This window comes from Diachasmimorpha longicaudata, chromosome 6 (assembly GCF_034640455.1).
Source record: "Diachasmimorpha longicaudata isolate KC_UGA_2023 chromosome 6, iyDiaLong2, whole genome shotgun sequence".
In the NCBI taxonomy this organism is placed as follows: Eukaryota; Metazoa; Arthropoda; class Insecta; order Hymenoptera; family Braconidae; genus Diachasmimorpha; species Diachasmimorpha longicaudata.
Window position 1 is genome coordinate 8,718,990 of NC_087230.1, and position 26,080 is coordinate 8,745,069.

The window sequence follows — 26,080 nt, forward strand, 5'->3', positions numbered from 1 at the left end:
ACTACCGTGTGTTACTGGCTCGGTGGTAAGCCGCCCCTCTAAGTACTGTCTCTCTCGCTCTCTCTCTCTTTCTTACTGAAGCAAAACGTTGAACACACGTGAAATTGAGAGGGGTCGCGAGAGAGAGAGAGAGCTGAAGAGGTTATAAAAAAAAAAACAACAACGGTCTGTGTGTGCGTGTGTCGTCTCACTCACTTCGCGTATGTCATGGGCGCACGTTGGACGCCACTCTCGTGCCCGAGGATCGAATCGAGGATTCGGAATAACGTTGAATTAATACGCAATGTGTGGAATGATTCTGTGGTAAATTCCCGGTCCCGAGAGTATCTGTTTTGTTGACGTTTTGGGTTATGCGGGTTGTGGTGTCAGTGTTTTTGGTTATATCTGTTGACCGAGGGGCGAGAGGAGAGAGATAGTACCGGTGGTGTTTATGTTATTGTGATAAGTGATTTTCGGTAGTTTGTCTGCTGCGTGAGGAATACGAGGACTCTGGTGAGTCAGACTGATCAGTGAGTTTACACGGGATAAAGGATAAAGACGTATCGGGTTGTGGTGATATCAGATGGATTTTTGGTGCATCATGAACGAGTGATTGGGGAAGAAAAAAAACTAATGAAACGTGTGTGTATGTGCTGAGGTTAGGACGCCGGAGGGGGTTGGTGTTGTTTCGATAGAACGAGTTGAGCAGTGGCGCGCGCGGCTGCTTGATAACAGCGCCGCGGTGATAAAGGTACACTTTATGAAGGACTCAATGAAAATATCGATGAATTTGAGGTGATGAATGCTTTCGCTTGAGGCGAATGTAAATGATAAAAGTAAATAAAAGTGAAAACAGCAAGGGAAAATAAAGAAAATACCACCAAACTAGATGTGCGTAAATGGAAGGTATAGGGGACATAACCGATCATCATCGGTCGCATAGCGAGCAATTGTTGGATGCGGTCGATTCACCAACGGCAGTGAGTACGCATGGCCGTGGGGGCGGCTCAAATGTTGGTACACACAGTGGGGGTGGAAAGAACAGTGGTAGGGGCGATGTTGTACGTAGTAGCAGGCATAATCAGCACCACCATCACCAACAACAACACCACCACCACCATCACCACCACCACCACCATCACCACCACGAGGGCAACAACAGAGCGGGTGGTAACGGCGCAGGAGGAGAAGATAGGGAGCATAGTGGGGGACAACATCAGCAGCAGCAGCAGCAGGGTGGTGAGGGTATGTCATCGTCAGACTCACAAAGTCCCGATATCGCGTGCGCGAGCCTACCGTTGGAACTGCTCGCTGCTGGGGCGCTTGGCGTTAAGGAGGAGCGAGACCTCGCCGCCGCGGAGGATCTGTCACCATCCCAGGAACATACGGATAGAACAAGCGCAAGGGAATCACTGTCGGTGATTGTACCACCGCAGGACGTTGACGTTGACTCAAGGGACGCTGACTCGGAATTATTGAGTCCCGGTAAATTATCACCAACTTCTGGTATAAGTGTGTCAGTTGCTAGTATGATCGACGCTACGGACTTCAGGTCGATGCAACCGGAGCCAACTTATCAGACATTGACATCAGTAGCTGAGAGAATGTCACCGCCAGGCTTTTCACCTGGCTCATCTTACGCAACATTAACACCACTTCAACCATTACCACCAATATCAACGATGAGTGATAAATTTGTTTACGCTGGACACACAGCAAGCGGTGTATCCGGTAGTTTTGCTGTTATGCAGAACAATGGGCTTGGTAATATGGGCATTGGTATTGGTAATTCACCGTATACCTATGATAAATTACCACCAATGGGTATGTCACCACCACACAATTATCCATCACCTGGTGCTGGATTACAACCAAGTCCATTATCACCCCAGAGTGCGTACAGCCAGAGTGGTTTAAATTCACCTCATAAATCAGCAAGTCCACATTATGAGCCAGCATTTTTACCGAGATTACAGCAGAGTCCTGCTGCACTTAGTCCACCATCGCCACCTGTTTCCGCGGCGACGAGTTTCGCGCCTTCCCATCATTCACCACCAACGTTATCAGTACCAGCTGCATCACCACCACCAATGCAAACACAATTGCAACAACAATCACAACAATCACAGCAAAATCAACAACAACAACAACAACAAACGATAGGACAACAACAGCAAACGATATCGCATACTCAGCATGTTCAGCATACATCGGTTGTTATGAAAACAATGTCATCAGCGGGTAATGGTGCTGGTGAAGTTGAGGAAATTAATACCAAGGAATTGGCCCAGAGAATAAGTGCTGAGTTGAAGAGATACAGTATACCACAGGCTATATTTGCACAGCGGGTACTGTGTCGTAGTCAGGGTACACTCAGCGATTTACTCAGAAATCCAAAGCCCTGGTCCAAGCTTAAAAGTGGACGTGAAACATTTAGACGTATGTGGAAGTGGTTACAGGAGCCGGAATTCCAGAGAATGTCAGCATTGAGAATTGCAGGTGAGTTTTAATACTTTCTTTCTATCATTTTCACTCACCCTTCACCTATTTATTAACAAAGCCAATGTGGACAGTACAGTATACTTTTTTTTTTATCAGTAAACACAGCAATCCAATTTTTTTTTCTTTCATCAACTGTTTCTATCCATCTACCTTTACTAGACGACCCTTTCTTTCACTCGTCATTGAGAATCTCTTGATAATTAAATTCAAACTAAAAAAAAAATGCCACGTGTCTCGCACCCGATGAATTCCATACTCCGCACTCGTCCTGGTTTTTCATCGCCGAAATCGAGGGTTAAAATTGATATATGCGACGGAGAATGGAGATCAAAACAAATGACGCGAACGTGTCCACGACCTTTCTCAATGTTCTCCATTCTCCAAGCTGATCATTTGTCGTTCTTCATCGTCTCCTTTACCAATGCATCATCCTGAGGTGCTGAGGTAAAATTCCACGAATAATGAATTGTAGATCCAAATAATTAGAGGAAAAATTATTTGAAAAAATTGCAAAAGTGAAAACGAGATGTTGCGGACACGTGGTGTCCACGTGGTGAGGCGTTCCCTTCCATATCATTCAGAGATAGACGCGCGGAATAACACTTTTCGAATTCAACATCCTTCAGAGGGGAGCGATAGAGAGAGACAGAGAGTTTGTACACCAGTAACTCCCCTATAGTTCGTACACCCCTTCGTCCCTATCACCAAAATCCCTCTGACGGCCGTCCCTCTGCCCCTCTTTTATCTACGTGAGCACAACAGCCACGCAGTATTGATCGTGGTCATGCGGTGTTTTGATGAGAACGCAGGCGCGACCTCGACATGAGCGACGCCATCGCCATGCCGCCTGCCACGCTGCTACCTCTTGCTTGCCGCCTATATGTGATCATCCCTCCTTCTACCCCTTCCTCCCTATCCTTTTATTTTTCTCTCTCACCCAGTTCTCATTCGTTGTCCCTCTTGTTTTTCTGAGTTTCTCCTTTTCTCCGTCTCTTTACATCCTCGAACCTGTCCAACCCTTATCTCAGCCGCTCAGAGCGTGTACTGGCGCCTTTGCCGGGGGTGGACGGAGGACTTGGGGGGTTCATGCATTACTACGTGTCCTCGTCATTATTTTTTTTTATTATTTAGCCAGGGGGAGAGGGCAATTGTCCAGTGTTCGAACGTATGCGGTGCGGTAATAAACTGAGGGCTAATGAAAATGAATTTATATGAGCTTTAAATATATTCTGACTAAAGGGAATGATTCGGATTAGGTGGAACGTATTTTAGGTATAAGAAATATCTGGGGTATGACGATTTTTTTGACTGACAGTAAAGACTTGTCCTGTCAGGAAATTTCTCCTCTCACAGTAAAATTTATTTAAATCTGTTCAAAAGGAAAATAAAGTTCTATAAATCTACTCTGCTGATTTTGAATATTGTAAAGTTTCACAGGGTTAATAGTAAAATTAGAGGTAAGAGAGGATAGGATAGTTTGACTTTCTTCAATTTCCGGTAGCTCACGAACAAATTATATGATTTGGGCTAATTTAATTACAAAATTTCGACAGTGCACATGAATTTTTAATTGAACGTGAAGAGTCAATGCTATAAGAAACCGGATATTTCCAATCATCCTTCCAATTGGAAGATACTCCGCCGCAATTTCCTCGTTTTCTGTCAATAATTGTCGTGGAATGGAAAATTTGTATTAATTCTGGCACAAAATGATGAGAAAATCAATGGATTTGGCAACTTTTCAATAACCAGATTTGTTTATTCTTCGGTAAAAATATCAATTGATGAAAATATCTTGGAGTTGATACCAACGAATTCATGTGATGATTCCCAATCGCGTATTGTCGCATAAAATTTTATTTTATCACTTCATCCAACGATAGTACCATAAGCTCTTATTTAATTAACAAACATTTAATTTTGACTGGAGGTGCCAAGTGTTGAATTCCCCTGAATTCGCCATTTCTCTGAGACTGAATAAAACATGAAGATCGATTCCCCCTACGAGTTCACCTGATTGGCTTGATTAGATTCATTCCCCTGAATTGCGGATCCGAAAAGCGTTGAACTTCCCTCAATTGAGAATTCATTTTACACGGTTAATATAGCAAAATGCCGTTCAATGACAAATTGTCCACTAAATTTCATTTTCCTAGTTTCACAGTGTAACTTATTAGTATCTTGGAAAAATGAAAGGAACCCTGTATAGTAAATAATGCAAAGCTCGTTAAATCATTTTTACTAGTTCGTACAGAAAGATTTTTAAGAAAAACTCATAAAAGTATTGGAAAAAGTCGCCATCGACCGGCTGTAAAAAATTCTAATCAGGCGAATTTTCTCGGAAATCTAGTAAAATTCATAGTGATTTCTATTTTCAAAATTTCAATTTTTCCTTGGGTCCCGTTGCACCTTTCATCGTCGCAAGGACTAGAATAATTTTTAAAAAATTCTCTTGGTACATCAGATCGACTTACTTAACTTCATTCCAGCCAATTCTCAATAATTGTTGCTCGTTTTTCATCACTGATTCCTTTGTTGACTACCGACAGACACGGCGAGTGAAACTCTAGCTGGCCTTATCCCCAATTCCCCTCCTCCCGGGTCCTCTGAATGCAGCGGGAGAGAACTTGTGTGGGAGGAACGACAGTGAAGGGTAAAGAAGTTGAAGGGCTGAGACAATAATGCCCCCTCGGGCTCTTCATTGTTTTCGTCAATTTTTTTTTTCATCTCCCTGTCCTGTCTTCCTCCCTTTTTTTTTCTCCTTCGGAGGGAATTACACTCGATCGTAAGTGAAAAGTTTTTTTTTTTCACCCGCAAGTGGAATTGCAAAGGGTCTTCAGGTCTTCACCCATGTGCACGTGGGATTTTTCCAAACGAAGCAGAATAATTTTCTTGGGTCATTATATTTCAATAAACAAATCCATTGTCTTTGCCTTTGTCTTTGTCCTGGGGACTTACTCGTTCTACTCACTCCTGTAGATTCGTTTACAAATAATCAGGTGTCTCGTGATACTCCTGCACATACCAGTGAGGTATGTCCACCCGTGTCGCGTGTATGCACCTACCCGTGGGGTATTGATCGACCCGAGGAGGTCGAATGCACCAGTTAGCGAGTCAGGGACTAGACAACTCTTACTTTTACCGACGTACAAAAAACAATTTCTCTACCGCTGCTTCCAAATGAATTTGCAGTCATCGAATCGCTGAAGAAATAATGGCTTAAAAAATCCAGTTGTGATTAAAAATAATCTCGTCAATTGAGTTCGATCATGAGATTTATTACTGCATCAGGTATTGAAACAATTAATTCTGACACAAATATACAGAGAGATCAAAAATTTTAACACCAGGACACTGTCGAATTCGTTGCAATAATTGCAGCATTCATGTCAATATTAAATACGCTCTCATAAAAATTGCATTTCGAAGCAAATCGCTAATTTATTATCGAAATTATATTGACTACGTTATGACAAACGCAGTTTTCCAGTGGCCTTTTATTTTCAATATTTTTCCCCCAACGTCAATCATCAGTTTATTTATTCAAACTGTAACAAGGGACGAGTTACTCTCCCTCTTCATTTGCAAAACAACAAGGGATCCTAGAAAATATTATGAATTTATTGATATCCGAAGACGATAGGGTAAAATCACGTTGAAATTACCTCCATAATTTTTCCGATAAAAGTGATAATTTCTAGCCATTTCTAAAATGTTTCGTCTTTCATTAATTTTTGTCCAACGTCGCCCTTCATTTTTTATTCGCTGAAAACTCCAAGAGTCCACACCCTTCGTATTCCCATTAACCCTAAGGGTGTGTAAATTGAAAACAATGGACTGAATAATTCAATTCATTTTGTATGTTGTACGTCTTGACTTTGATGTGACACAGTCCATGGACAAGCGTTACATAGTCATATATCGTAACGCCATGACTAGACCTGCGGTGCTACCCTGTGTCAGCGATGGACGTTACGTGCACAGGACTGGCGTAAAAATCAATACGTACCCTGTTTTGTCTCGGTTAAGAGTTTGTAGCGAAGTTGTGCTACGGTCCCCTCTCGTCCCCCTCTTGTTCACCACCCAGACCAAGTTCCCCGCACAAACCGCCCTCTAAGGAAGGTGGAAAGACGGCGAAGGTGGGGCAACAAAGCGAGTCGCTGGTGAGGGGCTTTTGCGTTCAACCTATTGCTGGATGCTATAACATTCGTCTTCAGGTGGAAACAGGGGCTAGATCGTAATGTCCATAGTATTTCAATTATTCATATAGGTGATACGCATTTGCTTGATATCCCGTCTTAAACTCCATCGGAAGGGGTGAAAAATCCAGGTGAAAATGTAGCTGTAACATCCAACTTCGCCTCCATTTTCATCAAATATTTCAATGTTTTGGTTACCCCATCATCTTCTTGACATTCATCTTCGTGAGATTCGACATCGGTTTGAAAACGCGAATGTAGAGGGTTTAATGCCTGAGTTGGCACTTCAAGGGCATCAACCCTGCACATTTTTATTCCCCACTAGCCGTGGGGAGAAAGGTCAAACTGCCTAGAACTTCGAAATCCTTCCAGACGTTTTATTCAAAACACTCTTCAATCCGGTTTTAATGCCACCAACGCCAGGAACTCGCTGTCATCATTAAACCCAGATGAACTCTTCCGAGACACTGCGTGCATCAAGCTCCAATCAATTGCATAACTACACCAAGGGTGCATCTCTTTGTTTTCCCTTTTTTTTTTCCTTTATTTTTAACGATGGAATTGAAGGCTTTTTTCCTCACCTCCGATATCCAAACCTCTTGTTTCTCTCCATCTCGCCGATTTTTTTTTTTTCATTCGCTACATCAAACTGCCGTGCGAGGGGTGTTGGTAGGCATCGAGCCGGCTCGAATTCAACATCACTGTCGGTGCAAGCTGATAAGCAGGCAAGACGACACTCGTGGTATGCCACCAGACAGATAAGTCACTCTGCACATATTCATGGTTTTGTTATTTTTTAGGTTAACCTATAAAATATCACTCACGCTTGAGAGACTTGTCTGACTCATCGTAACTCCCTGTCCTTTTGGGCTGCCGGCCATTCCCTGGTCGTGGGAGGGTCTGGGGTGTAGGGAGCCCTTCGTTAGTTACCTTCAGTTCTGGCGGAAAAAAACAAAATTCAAAATTTTTTAAATTTAAACGGCAGCCGTACTTTGTTAATTCACCTCGACTGTCCCCATCCCTCCAAGAGCCAAATACACTGAAATAACATTTGACACTTGCATAACAATCATCTTTGAAGATCCTAAGAGTGAAACCAACAACATCTGTCGAGGACTGGACGGCGGCTGATAAAAATCCTCAAGTGTATTATTTCATTTTAATCAATGAAACTCTTGCTTTCTCCTGGCATTCTCTTGCTATTCGACAATAAAGTGTCATTGGATTTACCCTACGAGGGGGTGTACTACGGTGCGAGACACTTTGTAAACCAAACGGATAGACAAATGCACCGAGTCATCGTGATGAGATGTAAATTTATAACGTTTTCCATGAATTGAATTATCGAATATTAAGTGAATATGAAACTTTAAACCTTTCAAATTGTCACTGACACGCGCTCTTGATATTTGCTTATATTTCGCTGCGATTGAACACTGGGTTTTGTTGGTTTCCCTATTGTTTTCATTTAATTCAGTAGGATATTCAGTCCTATTCTTGTGTAACCATATCCCAAAAGTTTTGACGTCCTGTTGACTCCTTTATTTTTAAACCTGTCAGTGAGTTCCTCAAACTGTCCCCAAGTGAGTTTTTACATTTAAAAAATGTATTAAAAAATAATAGATTTTTCTGTTGAATATGTAATTTTTATATCAACTGTGTAAACAGCTTGATTCACATGATTTTTCTACTATTGATTTGTTGATTTACAGACTTCTCTTTATTTTCTTTTCTTTCTATTCTTACTTGATTTTCTCTACTAACGAGTTTTCTATTACTCGTACTACTGAATTTATCGTTGAAGTATTATTTGTGTTTTGTGATAAATTAGTTCAATCTTAACGAAATAGCGCGACACGATAATTCGCAAAATTTCGTTCATTAATCACTCGCGATTAGATTATCAAAATTAATTACACTGACTCGGCAAGTCATTGCTTTTTTAAATTTATTTTAAGATAAATATAAAGAGATACTGAATTAATTTATTTTTCTCGTCGATCTACTTTTCATGAATTAAAAAGAATGACTTGCCAGTGTGCAAGTGTTAAATGTAAATACCTGATAACCGTTAAACGGGTATTGATGAAAAGAAAATTAATGAATATTAGTGAAAACGCAAGGTGTGTGTCTATCGGTTTGGTTTTAGCCCTGAGTAACTGCTCTGAGGGCGGCGGCGACCCGGATGCCATGCTGGATATTCATCACCAAGGATCAGGAATCGACACCCATCACCAACAGTTTCACAACTCATATGGTAATATCAACAAACTCAATCATTAACACCTAACAAAATTAATTTATAATTAATAAGTGATGAATTTTAACTGCCGAGCGTGATCTTCCGGGAGTTTGCCTCGATTTTTTGACAGCGTTCTGTCAAAACCACGTGACTAGATGATTTCTATTGATATCCTAAGGAGATTCTACGATAAAGACAGCACTGAGTTGACACAGCACTTGCAATTGTCAAAATAATCGACAAAGAGTTATGATTGATTTGAATAATTGGTCACGTTGAGTTAATTCTCCGTTGCTTCATTGTGGAATCTCCTTGATAATGCATTTGTCTTATTTGCTGACAGCATGTAGAACGATGATTAGAGATAATGAACCCTAATCCAGTGTAAATAACCCATAGCTTCGGACAGCCAGGCTTTCACCGCTATTATCAAGGACCTGAACAATTTCGTGAAAATTTTTCTCATTTTCATAAGGTCTTGATAATAAGTTATTGTTTAGTTATTGTGCGGATTGTAAAAAACCATTACAATTTAACAAATGAATCGAGGTAAAATTGATTTTGACAGGAGTAAAAATTCGTTACCAGACGTTAAACGTCAATTTTCCCAGCATCGTTTACCTGAATAACGAAGTTATCACCCAAATGACCATCAACAACCACTAATGAGCCCCCATAATTCCACATTAGACTAGCCATGCAAAAACGTTCTTATATGTTCCCTTCGAGATTATAAAGTTTCCAACATTTCGCGAAAGAAAATAAATAGCATAAAAGTACAAGTACAAGATTGACAATCAGACCGTGGGCACAACAGGGACCAGATGGCCCTGGAAATGAGACTTTAACCCATAGAAGATTTATCCAAACTTATCCAAGAGTATCGAAGTCCCCATGAAGCCAAGAGTAATCTCCCTAGTTCCTCTTGCTCTTCTTCATTCTGCCGAAAAATCTATCCAACGCTAAATTTCAATCCGTCGTTTCTGTACAAAAGTCATAGCTACCATTCCCATACCACAACCCTCCCAAGTGAAACGACACTGTCGCATGCCCACTCCCTCGGCGAACATCGTTGGCTTGTGCGACTGTTTGGGCCACACACTAAAAGAGGAAGATAGCAGAACTCATACATTGCCCCCATCCCCCCCTCCCCCTCCCTCGTCCACCCCTTTTCCACCCATCTACCAGTGTGGACCTTTTCATTCCCTCACTGTGCCTTTACCTACCCACTCCACCTCACAGTCCATCTCTTTTGCCTTCGCATCTACTCCCATCCCCACCTCCATCTTTCCAGCCAATACTCTAGCAATGGATATCGGTTTGTATACAAGCGGGGGTGCACACGGGGAGTGGAGAAAAGAGGGGGCTATATACACCCAAGGCGCACCTAATTAAACTTCGTAGCGTGCTCATTCGTGTGTTGGACTCTCTTCTCCTTCAGCTCCTCCTGTGGGCGATTTTCATTTGCCCAAGCACCATACAGAAACCCCCACCGGTCCTCCTCAGCCTCAATGTTTACCAAGATCTTGCCGGTTTAACTTCTAAGCATTTATCAAATCGATTCTGGAATGAAGGAGAAGCCGGTATTCTTTATCGAAGATATCCGGTGGCGCGGGGCCGGGGATGGGGGGGGGAGGTTTTCAAAAAAAAATCCCACATTGTTGACTATAGCCTGGTTATACCCGACTCCTTGACTGTTGTCATCTTCGTGGAGACTCAATAGCGGGGTTTGGCGGGTTTTTCGGTGAATTATCAAATGAATCTTTGGACAAATGTCCGTCTTCCGAATTAATTATGTTGAATTTCAGAGAGAATCAATTACGCAGGGTTTATCATCTTAAAAAATTCCCGGATAATCAGTGATAGAGTCATAAAAAATTATCATTTCATTTTCTCTCCCAAAAGGTGACCTTCGTTATCACCAAAAATACAACTTCATCTTGAATAATTCGTCTTCATTCAAATGCATTTCTTTAAACAAAAAATGATTATCTAGAACATCAAATACACCTTTCTTGCGTGATTGCAACTCGTTGTCGATACAACTCGACAAAGACTCTTGCGATAAGCTTTGGTTATGGGCTCGAATGCATCTTCACATTTCCATGGAATATAAATTGGGCGAAGTGAGCTCCCGAGGGGGGGTGGAGGTTTGAAGCGGAAGGGAGTGGAAAATATCGAGGTAGTCGAGTTGCATGGGAAAACTAATTTGCTCTTCGGACTAATGTAGTTAATGGGTACGTTACTTTGAGGTCTTTGATGTCGCGTCTGTTAAGTATTCAGCTGTTACGGCTGCGGGGGGTATTTTCTACCCCTCTCGTACCTCCTCCTCATCCTACCCTCTCCCCCCTTCTTTAACCACTATTTCTCCTACCTCTTACTATCACCGGCTTCCGGCCTTGATGCACCTGTTCGTACCAGGTACCGGCAACTTGCGTTATCTTCTACCACTTTGTCAAGCTCCTTCTTATTGCCTGTAGTGGGAACTTCATGAATAAACTTGGATGAGTGGGTCTTAGTTTTTACTTGTCAGATTCTTCCCACCGGAGAAGTTGCCCCAGCGGACGGGGGACATCCCGTGAAAGACTGAAAAAAAAAAGTAAAACAAGGGTTGAAAGAGGATTTGGCAAGTTTCCCAGGAAATCTTCTAATAAGATCAATTTCTCGATAATGAAGTCGTGTACAAGTTGAAAACCCGAGATATATCTCGAGTCGAATGGATAAAAAAAGGAAATGGTGAGTAACAGACTTCTGATTTACAATGCGAGGGGTTGGGGTGTGAGGTGGATGTCTCAAAGTCCGGACATTTTAAAACATCGTTCCCCGCTCCCTTAAATTCGTTAATGCCCTTGTCCATTGGAAGCCGATGGCCTGTGGTCACATGTATTGAAAATAGAATTTTCGCCGAGTTGAACGCATGTTCATGAAACTTGATGTATTGTTATCGGCTTTCAGGAGTTGTCAAGTGACTTTATTCGTTGAAAAAATAATACTGATGTCGGAGTTGGATATATCGTGACAGTTGTCTTATGAAAGTCATTGACTGAGTTGAGGTGAATAAATAGAAGCTCAGATTTACTCTGTCGGCGGCTATCGGTTATTCGGGTACATTTGAAATATTAGATATCAAGCTATCCAGTCAACGTAATCGAATAAATCCACAAATTAGCGTGTCTCAGTTGAGTGAAACTCGAAGTGGGGGAACTGAATTTACTGGATTCCAACGTTCAAGCGACTTGGGTTAATTCAACGAATTCCCTTCTCTCTCTACAATCCTCTAGACGATGCTGTGATAAGTGGCCCTTCCGGTCGTTCATTAACTGGCATCACCCATCGTACAGATTTGCTTCGGGTGAATCAATGGATGTCTTAAAATATTCATAGTATATTCGCGATTTCATTTCACTCCCGGTGCCATTGATCTCTGAATTCTTATTGGCTATTTGGTTAGGCAATTATGTTGGCTAGGATCATTTATAGATCATACTTGTCGACTTAACTTGCCGACCGATGAAGTGACACATGTTTCGTTTTTTTTCCCCCCGACATTACATCCTCTCCATTAATCTCAAATAGAAACGATAGGGTGATGGAAACTCTGTCTCGAATTCTGTGATAGGAAGTATTTCGGATTATCATTGGGGTGGGGAATCAGTTGTCAAATGTAGTGTGGCGGAGGTAGTCGAGTGTTCTGAGTCCTCGGTGTGTTTTGATAGATCGATTTGGGGAGGGAATAAATGTCAATCGCCCGTCGAGTTCGCAGACCTTCCTTTCTTGATGTGTTTCTCCGGTAATCGGGTCAGGGGGGGGTAGGAGAATTGCAGATTTAATTTTTGTAGTTTTTACAGAAGATCTTGGAGTTTCCGGTCTTATCCAAATATTTCAGTGGAATTTTATGATTAGGAAGAATGAAATTCGCTATTTCTTCAATCCAAAATCCAACAATGTTCTTTGTTCCCTCCCGATCCCCCCGAGTGACAAGTCTTGAACGAAGGGTTGAATGACGTGAGGGATAATTTTGAAATGCACCTATGCCAGTGTTCAGGTAACCCAGGAGAGAGTCTTATCTCTCAGACACGTTCATTATGTGGCCATTCTGGTGCACGAAATTCACCAGGTCCATCCCCCAACCCCTCGATGTGTTACCATGTGCAATTTAGTGGGCAAACCAGTCCACCAAATACACTAGTGTGTTACATTTAGGTGGACTGAAGAGGGCTGGAGAGGGAGTGTGTGCGGAGGTTTCACTCATATCTATCTCACTCACACATACACACACCCACTCACCCCGAGAGTCGCCTTTGTAACGTAGAGCATGTAACGAGTTTCCAATAATGGCTCAGCTGCGTCCACCCTCGACATTGTGGCGAACAATTCGGTCGTACCCGCAGTCTGTCGAGGTGTCTCAAGTCGTTTTTAAGAAACAACTGACTCCTTGGATTCTTCAATCGTACAAGTCAGTAGGTTTTGAAGGGGATGGAGGGAGGACAGGGGGAGAGGAAGAGAAGACTCAACGGTGTTGTGGCATTCTTTTGTGGATTTACGGTGGGGACGTGGCTCGTGGATCTTAGGATGTAGGACTCTCCCAGTTGGACGTGGTGTATTCTCATGGGTCGGTACATATCGATTTCCACTTTGCTGTTAACACGCGGGACAGGTCAGGTCAGTCCCATCGTAACCGTGTGCTTTTCGTTAATACGGGAATATAACAAAGGTGGAGTAATTAGTTGAGTAGCATCATCTTTATTTACATGAGACAGTAATTATTCCTGGGAGATGAGAAGGCGTGTAATTATTCAACAATGTTAGGAAATAATTGAAATTACAGTGGCATTGGATTTTATTCGATTAATTAAAATTTAATTGTGGTGAAAATATTTGAACACCATGAAGATGATTTTAAAGTTGATCAAATGTTCAATCAAACAGTGAATATTTAGTGTCACATTATTCTGAATTAAACTTGAAGAATAAATATTTATGACTCCCTGAATCTTGGGGATCTCCATTGATTTTTATCGCGTAATTGGACACAAATGGCCAGTGACACTTAGGGAGAATCTTCAATGAAAAAATTTATGGGAATTCTCAATTGTCATTTTCACAAGAAAAAAAATCAATATCAGAATTTAATGAGATACAAAATTCATTCAATCCAGTTTCTTGTCATCGAAAGCATGAAATTCTCTTTTCTCAGCACAAGACCCCTTTCTCTCGACAATTTTCATGTCGCCAGATTATTGATGTAAGCAATGACCATCTCAAAAAAATTCATTTATTCCGATGCAGAAAAAAAAATTGTTCTGCACTCACAATGCCTCCCTCATTTAATCTCTTCATCAAGTTGAAACTTGTAGAAACTCTCAAGGGGTTTAATCGCACGTCCCATCAGGCAGTATCAACAGTCGGTGCCACAGCACTGAACGAGGGTGGCAATTTTTTCCTTCTCTCACCCAACAGGCTCTCCCCTAATTGCAGATCAAAATAGGTCTTTAATTAACATAACTACTGTGTAACCACGATGGTTCGTACATTGCTGGTCAACTGTGGGGTGAGCAGGGGGTGTGGGGGTGGCGAGGTAGGAGAGGGAGGTGAAGGGATCGGATCGGAGAATGGGGTGAAGGGGGGAGGAATAGTGAGTGTCTAGGTTATGGTGGTAATATGCAAGGCAAACCCTCCCTCTCTCCCTTCGCCCTACCACCTACTAGTCCTTGAGTTATTACCTAATCAATAATCTATATGTAGGTACTAACGGGTATACAGTAAGGGCGAGCCGGTGTCCGCGTAACCGATCGTGCTACTAGGTAAGCTTGTGCCTGAATAACGCAGCTGGGGCTATTCTCCAGTCGTTTAATTTACCAGCAATCTTGCGATGATACATATATTCGTTCTCCATTAAATTCAAATAGTTCTCCCGCCGGTTGCATACCGACGTTGAAAAAAAAAAGGATTTTTGTTGGATTTAAACTCACAAAATATCAGCTGAATCCTCTGTCTGGAAAACAAATTAACAAAAAGTTCTCGGATAGTCTCGGTAATCGGCGAGCAATATTGAGTTTCGGGGTTTTCTATTGGAAATGAGAGGAACATTAAAAAAAAAAAATTCTGATAGATTGTGCGGACAATTTTTATTCAATTGCAGTTGTATTTAAAATAATCTTCTTCAGCTCCAATTTTTTTCCATCAAAATTCAATTAATCGATGAAAATAAATACAAATGAGACGGGTTTTTTCCGACTTTTGAAGAGCGGAAATAATGAATAAAAAATCACGGTTTTTGGGCAATTTATGTACCTGTAGAGAGGGGGATGGGAGGGGGACTCCTGTCGATGTTATACACCAGTTTATTCCGTGGGCCGCTTCCCTCCAATTTATTTTTAAAAATACCCCACCTCCACATTTCTCTTCGAACTGATATCGGCAATTACATCATTCGATTGGAGAATCTTACCAATTTTGGCGAGTTTGACAAACCATACACTCCTAATGACATTACTATTTAGCAGATAAGTCACTTCCGGATCAGTTAACCTCATTTGATTATCCTCAATTGGTGGTATGAGTGGGAGTCTTCCAGGACGACAAGTCCAAATTGTTTCATAGATCACCGATCACCAGTGGAAACTTTTCCTCCTTTCCTCTTCATCTCTTTCTCACTGACGCTCTCACCCTCTTTTTCTACCCCTCACTGCGGTGGGATGCCTAGCCGGTACGCGACAGATTAAAGAGAAATGGCTACACGTTGATATTGATTTTTGTCCTCAGTCGGTTGGTGGGTGGACGGTTCGACGAAGGGGGTTTTTGCACGGTGGGTTGGTGGACCTGGTCGTTGAAGGGATAGAGGCCGAGGGAAAGAGGGTGGAGGAGGGTAGCAGAGAGACCGCCAATCTTTACAGGCACTACCTCCCTTTTCTGTCTGTTCCTCTCTATATACATTTTCCTCCTTTACTTCGCTTTTCTCTTTGGACTAGCTCTACCTCCTCACCCCCTCTGGCATTCCCCTCTTACCAACACACCTCTCCTCGTACTCTTCTTTCTGCCCTTTACCCATCGTCCTGCCTCCTCCTGTCACCCGTTTCCTACCCTCTTTTTCCTTCTCGATGCATTCACTCGGACTCCTCTCTTCGACAATTTTTTACCTTTTTCACTCTGTCTCGTTTTTTCTTTTTCTTTTTTTCCTCTCTCCGTTCAACTAGTCGCTTTTTCGTCGTTTTCTCGTTCCATCTCGTACTTTACCTTTGCTCGTTAAAAAAATACATCACTTTTATTTTTTTGTTGTTGTTGATTTCACCTTTTTTTCACTGTCTCATGGACACTGGCAATACGGATGGTAAAGTCATCGATGGACGATCAACGGGCAAATTCATTGGATTTTACCTTTCATTTCTTTATTATTTCTGTGTATTCAGGTCCAGTGTGTACGTGTTTTTTTTTGTCCGTGGGGTTTGTGAGTAGAGAGGCTTGTGGGGTGCTAGCGGTTTATTCATACGCAATATTGTGGTCAGTCAGGATATGTATATGCTAAAATAAAAAATAAAATACTGTGTGTACTCACTGTAGTCTTTTCGATGAGTGCAGGAGCACAGAGAGAGCGAGTATTATTCGTTTGAAATACCGTCAATTCATTCGGGATAAATCAAAGCCCAGAGAGCACGGGGATTTAAATATTCAAGGGGTGAGGAGTGGAGGGACGTCGATATCCGCCAAATCACCTTTATGGGTTTCTTCTTTATTTCGTTTTATACGGCCGTGGAGAGGGAATAATTATTAACGCAAATGTTTGTTTGTATTATTAGTCGTCGGGGATGCTGGAGTTTTTGGGTCCAATGCAGCGATAACGGTATTAGAGATGGAATTCAAAATTTTCACTCGACAGTGTGACCATTGGCAAATTTTTGTTCTGCCCCAATTCAAAATCATTACGGCAGTGCAATTACAATATCGAAAGGCGATGGTGGTTCACGTTGGCCCGAGAGACTGGGGTCGGGACACCACAGGTACTCAGTAGTTATGGACGATATAACACTGGCTAAACCAAACTGATGGAATGCCAAAACTTTTTTGTAATTAAATTTTTTCCCAACCGTGGGCATAGGCAAGAGGCTTTAGTGAATACAGGCTGCACTGCTGGTCCAGGGAGGGGGGTGGTAAAGGGGTGATGGTGAAGCAATGAGAGGAGGTAGTGGAGGACCGATGGGTGGATGAAGGGGAGACAGCGTTAGGAGAGATCGACTTACGCGAGTCCATCCTATACCTTTCTCTCTGGCTTTCTCTAACCCTGTGCAACCGCGGCTATCGGGCTTCAATATTTTTAACCATCCATTCGTCCCGCCTCGCCATTTTCCCGATCTCTTTTTTCCTCCCAGTTGATCCTCTCTCTCTCTCTCGCTCTATCCCTTTGCCGTGCACTGCCCTTTCTGCAGGTTACCTCTCACTCAACCGGAGTGAGAGAAAGAGCTCTTGCCTTCTCTCATCGGTTTCATTCCCCGTTTCCGCAGGGCGTTTCGTCACGTTGCCTCTTTTTTATTTCCATCCTTTCATCGTCCTCCTTTTTTACCCCCTGTATTCTGCAACCCCTGTACCTCCCCCGCGCTCAATACCACCCAACTCCTGCCGTTCGAGAGGGCTCCGAAGCAATCGAAAATGAAACTCCGGCAAGGCGAATATTTTTTCCGTTATCGCGCCTCGCTCTCACAATTGCTATTAAATTTTTTTTTTTTCACTTTTTCCTCTGCTTCCATTTTCGATAGTCAGCGGATTAATTGCAGTATTAAAAACAAGGGGGTAGGGGCGAGAGGAAGTGAAATTGATCCGTAATTGAAGTGTAATTAAAATCCAGTTGTGATGACGATTGAAATGACGATTCAATAGTCAAGATTATTTTTATTTCTTATTTTTATTTTACTATTCGATTTTCACATTTTTCGTTGGACAACGATAAACCAATGTTTCTGGTGAATTTGGAGGGAAGACAGGGGGTGAAGACCAAGAGTTAAAATTGCATCGTGATCGTTGCGACGAGACAAGAATCGATATTGTCGCGATGTAGAAGATAACCCCCTCCGGGCAAGAAGGGGGTTGATGGGGTGGGGGTGCAGGAACATCGAGAGCTGAACTCTTCGCCATACTTTCTCGTTGGATGCACCCAGTGGAGTTGGTCCTCCCGTCTTCATGCTTCGCCGGTACTTACAACGATAAAGGTTGACGTTGAAAAGAGGCGAGAGCAGTGCCAACGTCTCTATCCCTCCCTCTCCCTCTCTTTCCCGTCCTATTTCTCTCTCGTTTCACTCTTCCTCTCGCGCCCAGTGGTACTAACTCAATTTTCGGCCCGAAAGTGGTCACACCCCATCACTCAACTCCTCATCGGTACTGCCATTCCTCCCTATCCTCTTCAGCCCTCTCGCTTTCAACCTCCAGCGTTAACCTCCCCTCATCCTCTCGCACACTCTCTTCCCTCAATTTACGTACGGCTGGATAGTAACGTCACAAAGGGAGTGTATTTTTACGTGGGTGCAACGTTTAAACGATAGATGAAAATGTGCAGGGCACACGTACTCATTCCCTCCCTCCCTTCCTTCTCCCCCCCCCCTCTCACTCTCACTCTGCACCAAAGAATTCAGGACGTGCGAGAATATACATATCCCCACATACACTCGACACCTGATAAAAAAAAAATATAAATGAAATAGAAAAAAAAAGGCAGATACAACAACGGGAGGAGAAACACCGACGAAAAAATATCGGCCCCCGACATCGCAAAATTCTTCTCATTCCGTGGTTTTTTCATTTAAGCGTTCGAGAGTTAAAAAATATGAAAAGAGAGAACGTGCAAGAGGTAGTTTTTAAAAAAGCCCTCACACGTATTTCACCGATACCGCGTGCTTGCATGTATTTTTAAACATCCGGCGGAATGAAAAAAGATAATAAAATTTCACTAAAACACGGTGGGGAAAGTGGAAAAATGCCGGCAACGGTCGGACCGAGGAGCCAGAGGGGTGGCCCACCGATAGATGAAAAATGTGTAATTTTTATTAATCGTACCTTTATTAATTTTCGTTGCGGCGTTCCTCCGAGGTATAGGAGGCGCGTGAGAGCCAGAGGGGCTGGTGGATATAGTCGGTGCGCGGTGCACCGTTGTACACTGGGTCGCACTGGAATCGCTCTGTTCCCCTTTCTCTTCTTGTAAAGGGGCGGTAGGGGGGGTGGGTGGTGGAAAGCCACCCTTCTCGGTGCTTTCATACTCAGTACATACTGTGGTACATGAGTACGTTAGCTACACGTATGTATTACATGTATGTTACATCCAACTCTCCGCACAAGGCACACACGTGCTAAACCCACACGTATAGCTCACTCGTCTTTGAGTAAAGGTAGAGGTACAGGTGTATAACGCGTATTCTATATCGTGTATCGATGCTCATTTTTTAATATTGATGCCAGACACGCTTTCTGGGGATGAAAGTTTTTCACTCCGCCTGTCTATTTCACTTCTTTATACTTTTTCAGGGGCTTTCTAAAATTTCCTTGGGTTTCGCCGGCGCTGAAAGGAGAGTTGGCTCGGCTTTTTTTCTTTGTTTTTTTTTTTCTCTCGGAATTAGGTTGAAAGCAGGGAGGTAGATTAGGTGTGACAAGTGAATTCAGGATGATGGATGCATTATCAGGGAGGCGGGGAAAATTTCTGATTCCGTTTGATATGAAATCTCTTTTTTTCGTCCACTAGTTGGTGGGGTACTTGGAAAAAAAAAAGACTGTGATTGTGGAATTTCTTTGATATCGCGGGGATCGATTGATCAAAGAGGATGTCCTGCGATAGTTTATGGAATTGGAAATTTTTCTCATGAGAGGGGGGAGGGGGGAGAGCGCGGAAATTGAGTTTTTGTTTTAATTTATTTTTATGGGAGAATTCATGGGAAATTGCGCATTTTTATTAGATCCCAGATCAAATCAGTTATGATTTCCGGAAAATTGTATTATAACAAATTGAAATTTAAGTATTCGTGTCTAGTATCTCAAGAATATTTATAAAAGGGGAAATTTATTTTTTATTGTCAAGGTAATTTATTAGTTAAATGAAGGAGTGAACGAAAATGAAGTGATCATCCTCGTTTTCACGAGAATAGAAGGTGAAAAAAATTGACAAGTACATTATCACCTGAAAACTTCGTCCAGTCTCCTCCAGACAAAAGCTGATTCACGTTTCCCGCTCATTCTTCGTATGGCACAGGAGTGTGTTGCCCGCCTCGGCGACCCATATAGCCAGTGCAATTTAATAACGGATCGATCCCCGTCTCTCCCCTCCGCTCTCATCACCAACTATTAACCTAAACGTCGAAGGGACATTCCTCGTATTTACTTGTTCGTTTCAATTGAAAAAAAAAATGGAAAATTACGACGTATTTCATTAGCGTTTGCCGCGTCAGTAGCACGTTTCCCTCGTGAATCTTTGGTATTTAATTTCAACCTTCACCCGAGCCCGGGCAATTTTTACTCGCATAATTAGATATCCATCAATCGGCTTCCAACTGCCACCGCTCGTTGGCGCAAAAATCATAAATTATCTGTTATATCTATAGTGAAAAATCATTTCCAACTCGATGCAACTTCAACCCTGGGGGGTCCTCCCTCGAGGATGCAAAACCTATTCGGATATTGGAAAGGCGAGTGGACCTGATGATGTTGAACTTGAAGAAAAAACTCATCATCATGTTTTTTCTTTATTCTCCTACAGCTGACGAGTTTTTTCAAATTTCTGATTGATTGATTGATTGACACCTCATTGAGCATTGGTACTGTCTTTGCTATTTTATACCCGCTGAGAATTTCAAAAATTTTACGATTAAAAATTTACAATTTTCTGGAATAATTCGTGGGAACTGAAAGTTTAAATTTAATTCCCGTAAAAATCAATTAAAGCTTCGTCGTTCGGTTGTTAAAAAAATGGCGATTGACCTGAATTTTCAGAGTATTAAAATTCTGTTGATTTCTCCCCGCGAATTTAATTCCCAAATTGTTCAAAAATCCCTTCGTTAATGGTTAAACTACGATGAAGAAAAAAATAAAAGCAAAAATCTTGGGAATCCCTTGCGTTCTCTTTGGACGTGTTCCATGGCCTCTCAAGATGAAATCACCATCTCCCCTCCGCCCTACGACCCTCACCAGAGGACATAAAAAAAACCCAATTAATCCTGCATCTCCCCAAAAACCTCCACTCAAACCCGGCGAAAAATTCCCTCGGAGAAATCCCCCAAAAAAAAATGTTCCGGCATTAGAACAGACTCCCAATAAAAACCAGTGACATTCATTTTTGGCAGTCGAGCAGTTTAGAGGAAAAGAGCTCACAACACGCTGAAAAAAAAAAACGCACCCCCGAAGTCTTCTAATATGTGCACTCGGTTTTTTCTCGTGATGTCCACACAGATAGAGGATTCAGAGGATTCGGATTAGCCCCGACATCGTCCGCTCCTCTCTGTCTCATTCTTTCTATATAAAATATTCACCGTCAGGCTGTGGAATGAGGGGGTGGTACGATGGGTGGTGAGGGTGAAGGGGAGGGTAGTTTCGTGGTGGTTGGAAACGCGAGGACGATGGAGAGGAGGAGTAGAGCTGGGATATTCCGACTAGACTCCTCGCTCGAAGCCGCCAGTTGAAACGTGTGCGAGGAGAGTGAATCGCGTGTGTTGGAGAGGGTCCGCTTATTCGACGTATATCCCTCACCCCCTCCGTCCCACTTCGACCCACTCACACCTCCTTCAGTCCCCCCCCCCCCTTATCCCAGCAGTTCGAACGGTATGGGTAGGTATTGTGTTTATATGCATATCGAGCCTCGGAGTCTCTTGTGCTCCGACTCCGCATTTTCCAATATTCGAACTTTCTGTCTCGCTCATCTCCCTATATAGCCCCCACTTTCCACCCCACCCCACCTGGCCCACCCAAAATGCCTCATTCTATCCCTCTCAGTTGGGCTATCTGCAGCGCACCGTTATATTTGGACAAAATCGAACGAACGAAAAAGGGGGTTTTGCGGGATAGAGAGGGCCAATCGTCGAGGAAAGCACCGGGGGATGGGAATTGTAGGGGGGGAAGGGGGGTAGAAACATTGGGGATATGGGCCCTGGGATCTAAACGCCGTCTCTCAAACATTTATTATAAGCTTTAGCCCTGGCGGAGGTATTATTTTTCGGAATACCGAAGAGTGCATCCTATATTTATCCCCTTCATCTCACTCTCTCGGTCTCCCATTCTTTTCTCGTGCTTAAAAATCCACCGGGTTGCGTTGGTTTTTTTTATTAGAAATGTACACAGTATATGAAAAATAAAATGAGTCACTGAGGGGCCACGGGAAAAGGCCGAGGGGATGAGGGGAGTAGACGATAAACGTGGACCTGGTAAAATGGCTTTTCATATCGGATAAATTAGACCTCAGGGATTTGGCAAACTGAATAAAAAAGAGGATGAATGGGGGAAAATGGAGGCTAGTTTTCGATACGTTATACTGATATACTTGGTCTTCCTTTGGAGACTACCAATAAATGCCACAGACAGGTTAACGAACCAACCCGTCCACATCAACGACAGAGTTTTTACCATGGCTTCCGGTTCTCTAGGCGATGGCGTCACTCTGTCCCTCTCTTTCACTCGGTGGTTGCGATGGGGGGACGGAGAAATGGTGACTTTGGGGGCTTTTAATTCGCGATCAAAGGTAACGATCGTTGGGGGGAGGTGTAGGGGAGTTTTGATGGGTTAAATTAATTTCCTTGCTGCTGTCATTTTTCTTCGCCTTTCTGTGAATACCTCTGCGGAAAATCACTGCGGGATGTACCGCAATATTCTGACCTCTTTATTTTTGCACATATATTTGTGCTGGTCAGTTGCTTGGTGCTTGTACCAAATTCAATTTTTAAGGCCCAGAAATTACTTTCCAATTTCTGTATATTCCAGAATTCTTTCATATTCTGTTCAGATTTCTTGTGGGACACGCGAATGTTTGTTTGATTTTTCCGCTGACTTTGGATCTTCTAATTTGTGATTAAATTGGAGTGAAATTTCTGATGAGTTGAATTAATTATTTCTTTGCTGTCATTTTCTCCACCTCTTGGTTAACGCCGTGATAAGGAATCAACGCCGACAGCCCTCAATATCCTGACCTATTTATTTCTGCGCAGTTCTTTCCCTTCGAATCACTTTTCTCAATTCTGAAGTTGGAAACTGCGAGTTATGGCATTAAAATTGCAGAGAATTCCTAATTTCGTGAAGAAGAGAAAAATCTTGAATTTTTAATGGGAATTTTTTTTGAAGCCATACCATCTTAGTCAGTGTTATGGCAGTAAAATTGAGGGGAATAATTTGCCTTTCGTTATTGATACAGGATATTGATATTGAAGCTTTTAGTACGCGATCGTACTAACTTTTCTAATGCGTAATCCTTTGCTAGAAATAGTTGGGGTACAGTCCTCAACAACTTGTTTCATTTAGTTAAATTTCTCTTTTGTGTAGGTGAAGGTTGCGAGTTGTGGCATTGAAATGACAAGAGAACTCAATTTAAAATTTAATGAACATGAAAAATAATTTTTTCTCTAACGAAATTCCCATGAATCCCCGATGTTATCAACAACTTTTAATTTCATCATTTTTTTATGAGACGAATTGTCTTCCAATAATTTTTTTTTCACAAATTGTGCACTTCTTTCTGATGACACACGTTTGTGAAGGGCCAGTGAATATTTGTCTGATAATTTGTCCAAATTAATTGTCTTCTTTTCAGCTCAACATCAGTCCTATCCATCGAGCAGCCTCAATGGGTCAAACACTGGCACATGTGTGTCTGTAGTATCAAGTGGTTATCGGTAATGGTATATATCCCACATGTGCGAGGAGAGGCATAATTAAAATATTGACCCCAGACCCCCAACGAGAAATCAATCACCGCATTCTCGGTGAGAGCATTCGACGCGCTAATCTGCCTCTCACGCCTCCAGCCCACCGTGCCAATTAACTCCACATTTCACTTTGAATTAATTAATCATTTTTTGGCGAGAGAGATAAGAAAATTGGTTTTTAGTGTTCGGTGAAATGTTGAAAAATTTTAGTTGCTCGATGGAGAGGATATTGATGGTAAACGGCGAGTGCTCGATTGGTCGCATCAAGGGACCAATTCCACAATGATCTACCGATTTACTCATTCATAATGACTGGGTTAACCCAGTCTCATGGACAACTGTGATAAAATTAAAAGAAAAAAAACATTCGTTTCGAATTTAGAGTGGACTCTATTCCGTAGTTGCTGGCAGAGCCGGTGAGAGAGCGTCACAACACGTGGAATCAAATCAAACTCCACGCAATCATCAAAATAACAATCAGCGGCGCGTCCGAACTTGCGCAAGCTCAAACGAAAAACATTATTTCTCCAATATTTTTTTAAGGGATCTCCTCAGCTGGACAAAATTCGAAAGTACCCGCGAGTGAGTGGAGCGTAAAATGGTCAAGTTATTTTCAAGAGACAGAAAGCATCAAACATGTACTGAGTAGTAACAGATGTCACGTCAATTATTGTATCGTTAAGTTATTTATCGAATTAACAACAAAACACAATGAAACTTCGTGACCGTGTTTTTGAAAATTCAATTCAATTAAATAAAGCTTCCCTTACGCTATCAATTTAGTGACAGGGTGAGAGCAGAAATTTAAATGAGTTGACTAAAAACAAAACAGAAAGATAAAATTCCCAAATTTTTTTCATCAACAAATTCATTTCGCCAGTGCATTCTCATTTTGTTGGAAAAATCACTGAGGGGACTCCTTAACTAGCGATGTGTAGCGTTTTCAGGATCAGAAGGACGAGAAGAAATCAGTCAAACATTAAAAAAGAGAATAAAAAAATAATGAGAAAGTGATACATTATTTTGATGACCCACTTGTCAACAAGAGGCCGTCGGTTGTTATCTTGAAAAGCTCCCAATGTGTTTTGCATTGCAGACTGCCAGATGCGAAATGTTAACGTGAGATCAGTCAACTCTAAAAGAAGGAAAACACCCTCCTCTTCCTGCTTGTGAGTCTCTCAGTTTCGGTGTTCGTAACAATAATTCTCCACATGTAATACCAAGACATAATGTTTTATTTTTCATTATATTATGTTTTATTACATATTCCAATTTGTTGTTATTTAACGAAACTAAGACTAATGAGTTGTTTACTATTATTAATCAACAATGTTTTAACATTAATCCATTAATCAAGTGATTATTTTGTCAACAGACTTATAAACATTTTAATATGCATATACACGTATATGTATCACAAATTGACGAAACAAATTGCGTTTTTATGATTGTAAAATTAAGTTTTTCGTTGAATATTGATTGATTACAATGGTTTGATTAACTTAACCGATGGATGGATCGATCTAACGACATACACCACCAAGTTATATAACCCATAATCGTATATATATTTATCATTGTATGAGTACCATTATGTTGATTCGTTCTTTGTGACTGGTATTATGAAGAAAAAAGAGAAAAAAAAAACACAAGATACAGAGACAGTTAAAAACCCCGAGCGCAGCTTATTCGCTGAAAATATCCCATATGCAGTCGTCATGCGCTTCCCCCTGTCATTCGTTCTCTCGTACTTCCACTATATTTTTTATTCCCTATTATTTCTCTCTGGAATAATATTGAAAATACCAAATTCCCAGAGTCGTTGTTCCCTTCTCTCGCCGATTCAGGTCTCTCTTTTCCAAATATCATTCGTTGATCGAGTAATCAATATTTGTAATTAAATTGTACAGTATAATCGTAGATTATTGTCCTAATCAAGCAATAATAAGGAGGTACAGTTAATCTCGCTGTCATGTCCTCCATTTTTCGAGAAATATTTGCGGTATCAGACGGTTAAAAAAGTACGAAAACTCATGTGAAATTTCCTGCAGATTTTATTATGATACGAGACCTGTCAATCGGCGAGTCGTTGCAGATTCGAAGAATTATCCGGTAAAAAAGAAACATAAATAATTGAACGATTGAATTAGTCACTACCGACTGGATATCGCAATTTGATGTAGACGTACGCTGCATCGAGTTGTTGATATCCCCGAGGTTATGGGTCCTCGCAAGGGCTTCCAAAGGATACGTGCCGAACACTCAGGATGTCCCAAGACCGC

At 41.8% G+C, this 26,080-nt stretch overlaps 1 protein-coding gene across 3 annotated transcripts in view; it reads left to right on the forward strand.

Annotated features, from left to right (window-relative positions):
* The first annotated feature begins 165 nt into the window (after nucleotides 1–165).
* The window catches only part of LOC135163568 (hepatocyte nuclear factor 6-like), a 36,811-nt gene continuing 10,896 nt past the window's right edge, over nucleotides 166–26,080 (forward strand). The window contains exons 1-3 of one of the 3 annotated variants that reach the window (XM_064123110.1): nucleotides 166–2,478; nucleotides 8,830–8,937; nucleotides 24,895–24,967. In XM_064123110.1, the coding sequence (XP_063979180.1) occupies nucleotides 879–2,478; nucleotides 8,830–8,937; nucleotides 24,895–24,967 (1,781 nt within the window). In that variant the 5' untranslated portion in view covers nucleotides 166–878. The remainder of the gene's footprint in view (nucleotides 2,479–8,829; nucleotides 8,938–24,894; nucleotides 24,968–26,080) is intronic. The other 2 variants (XM_064123108.1, XM_064123109.1) reach the window with 2 other exon arrangements.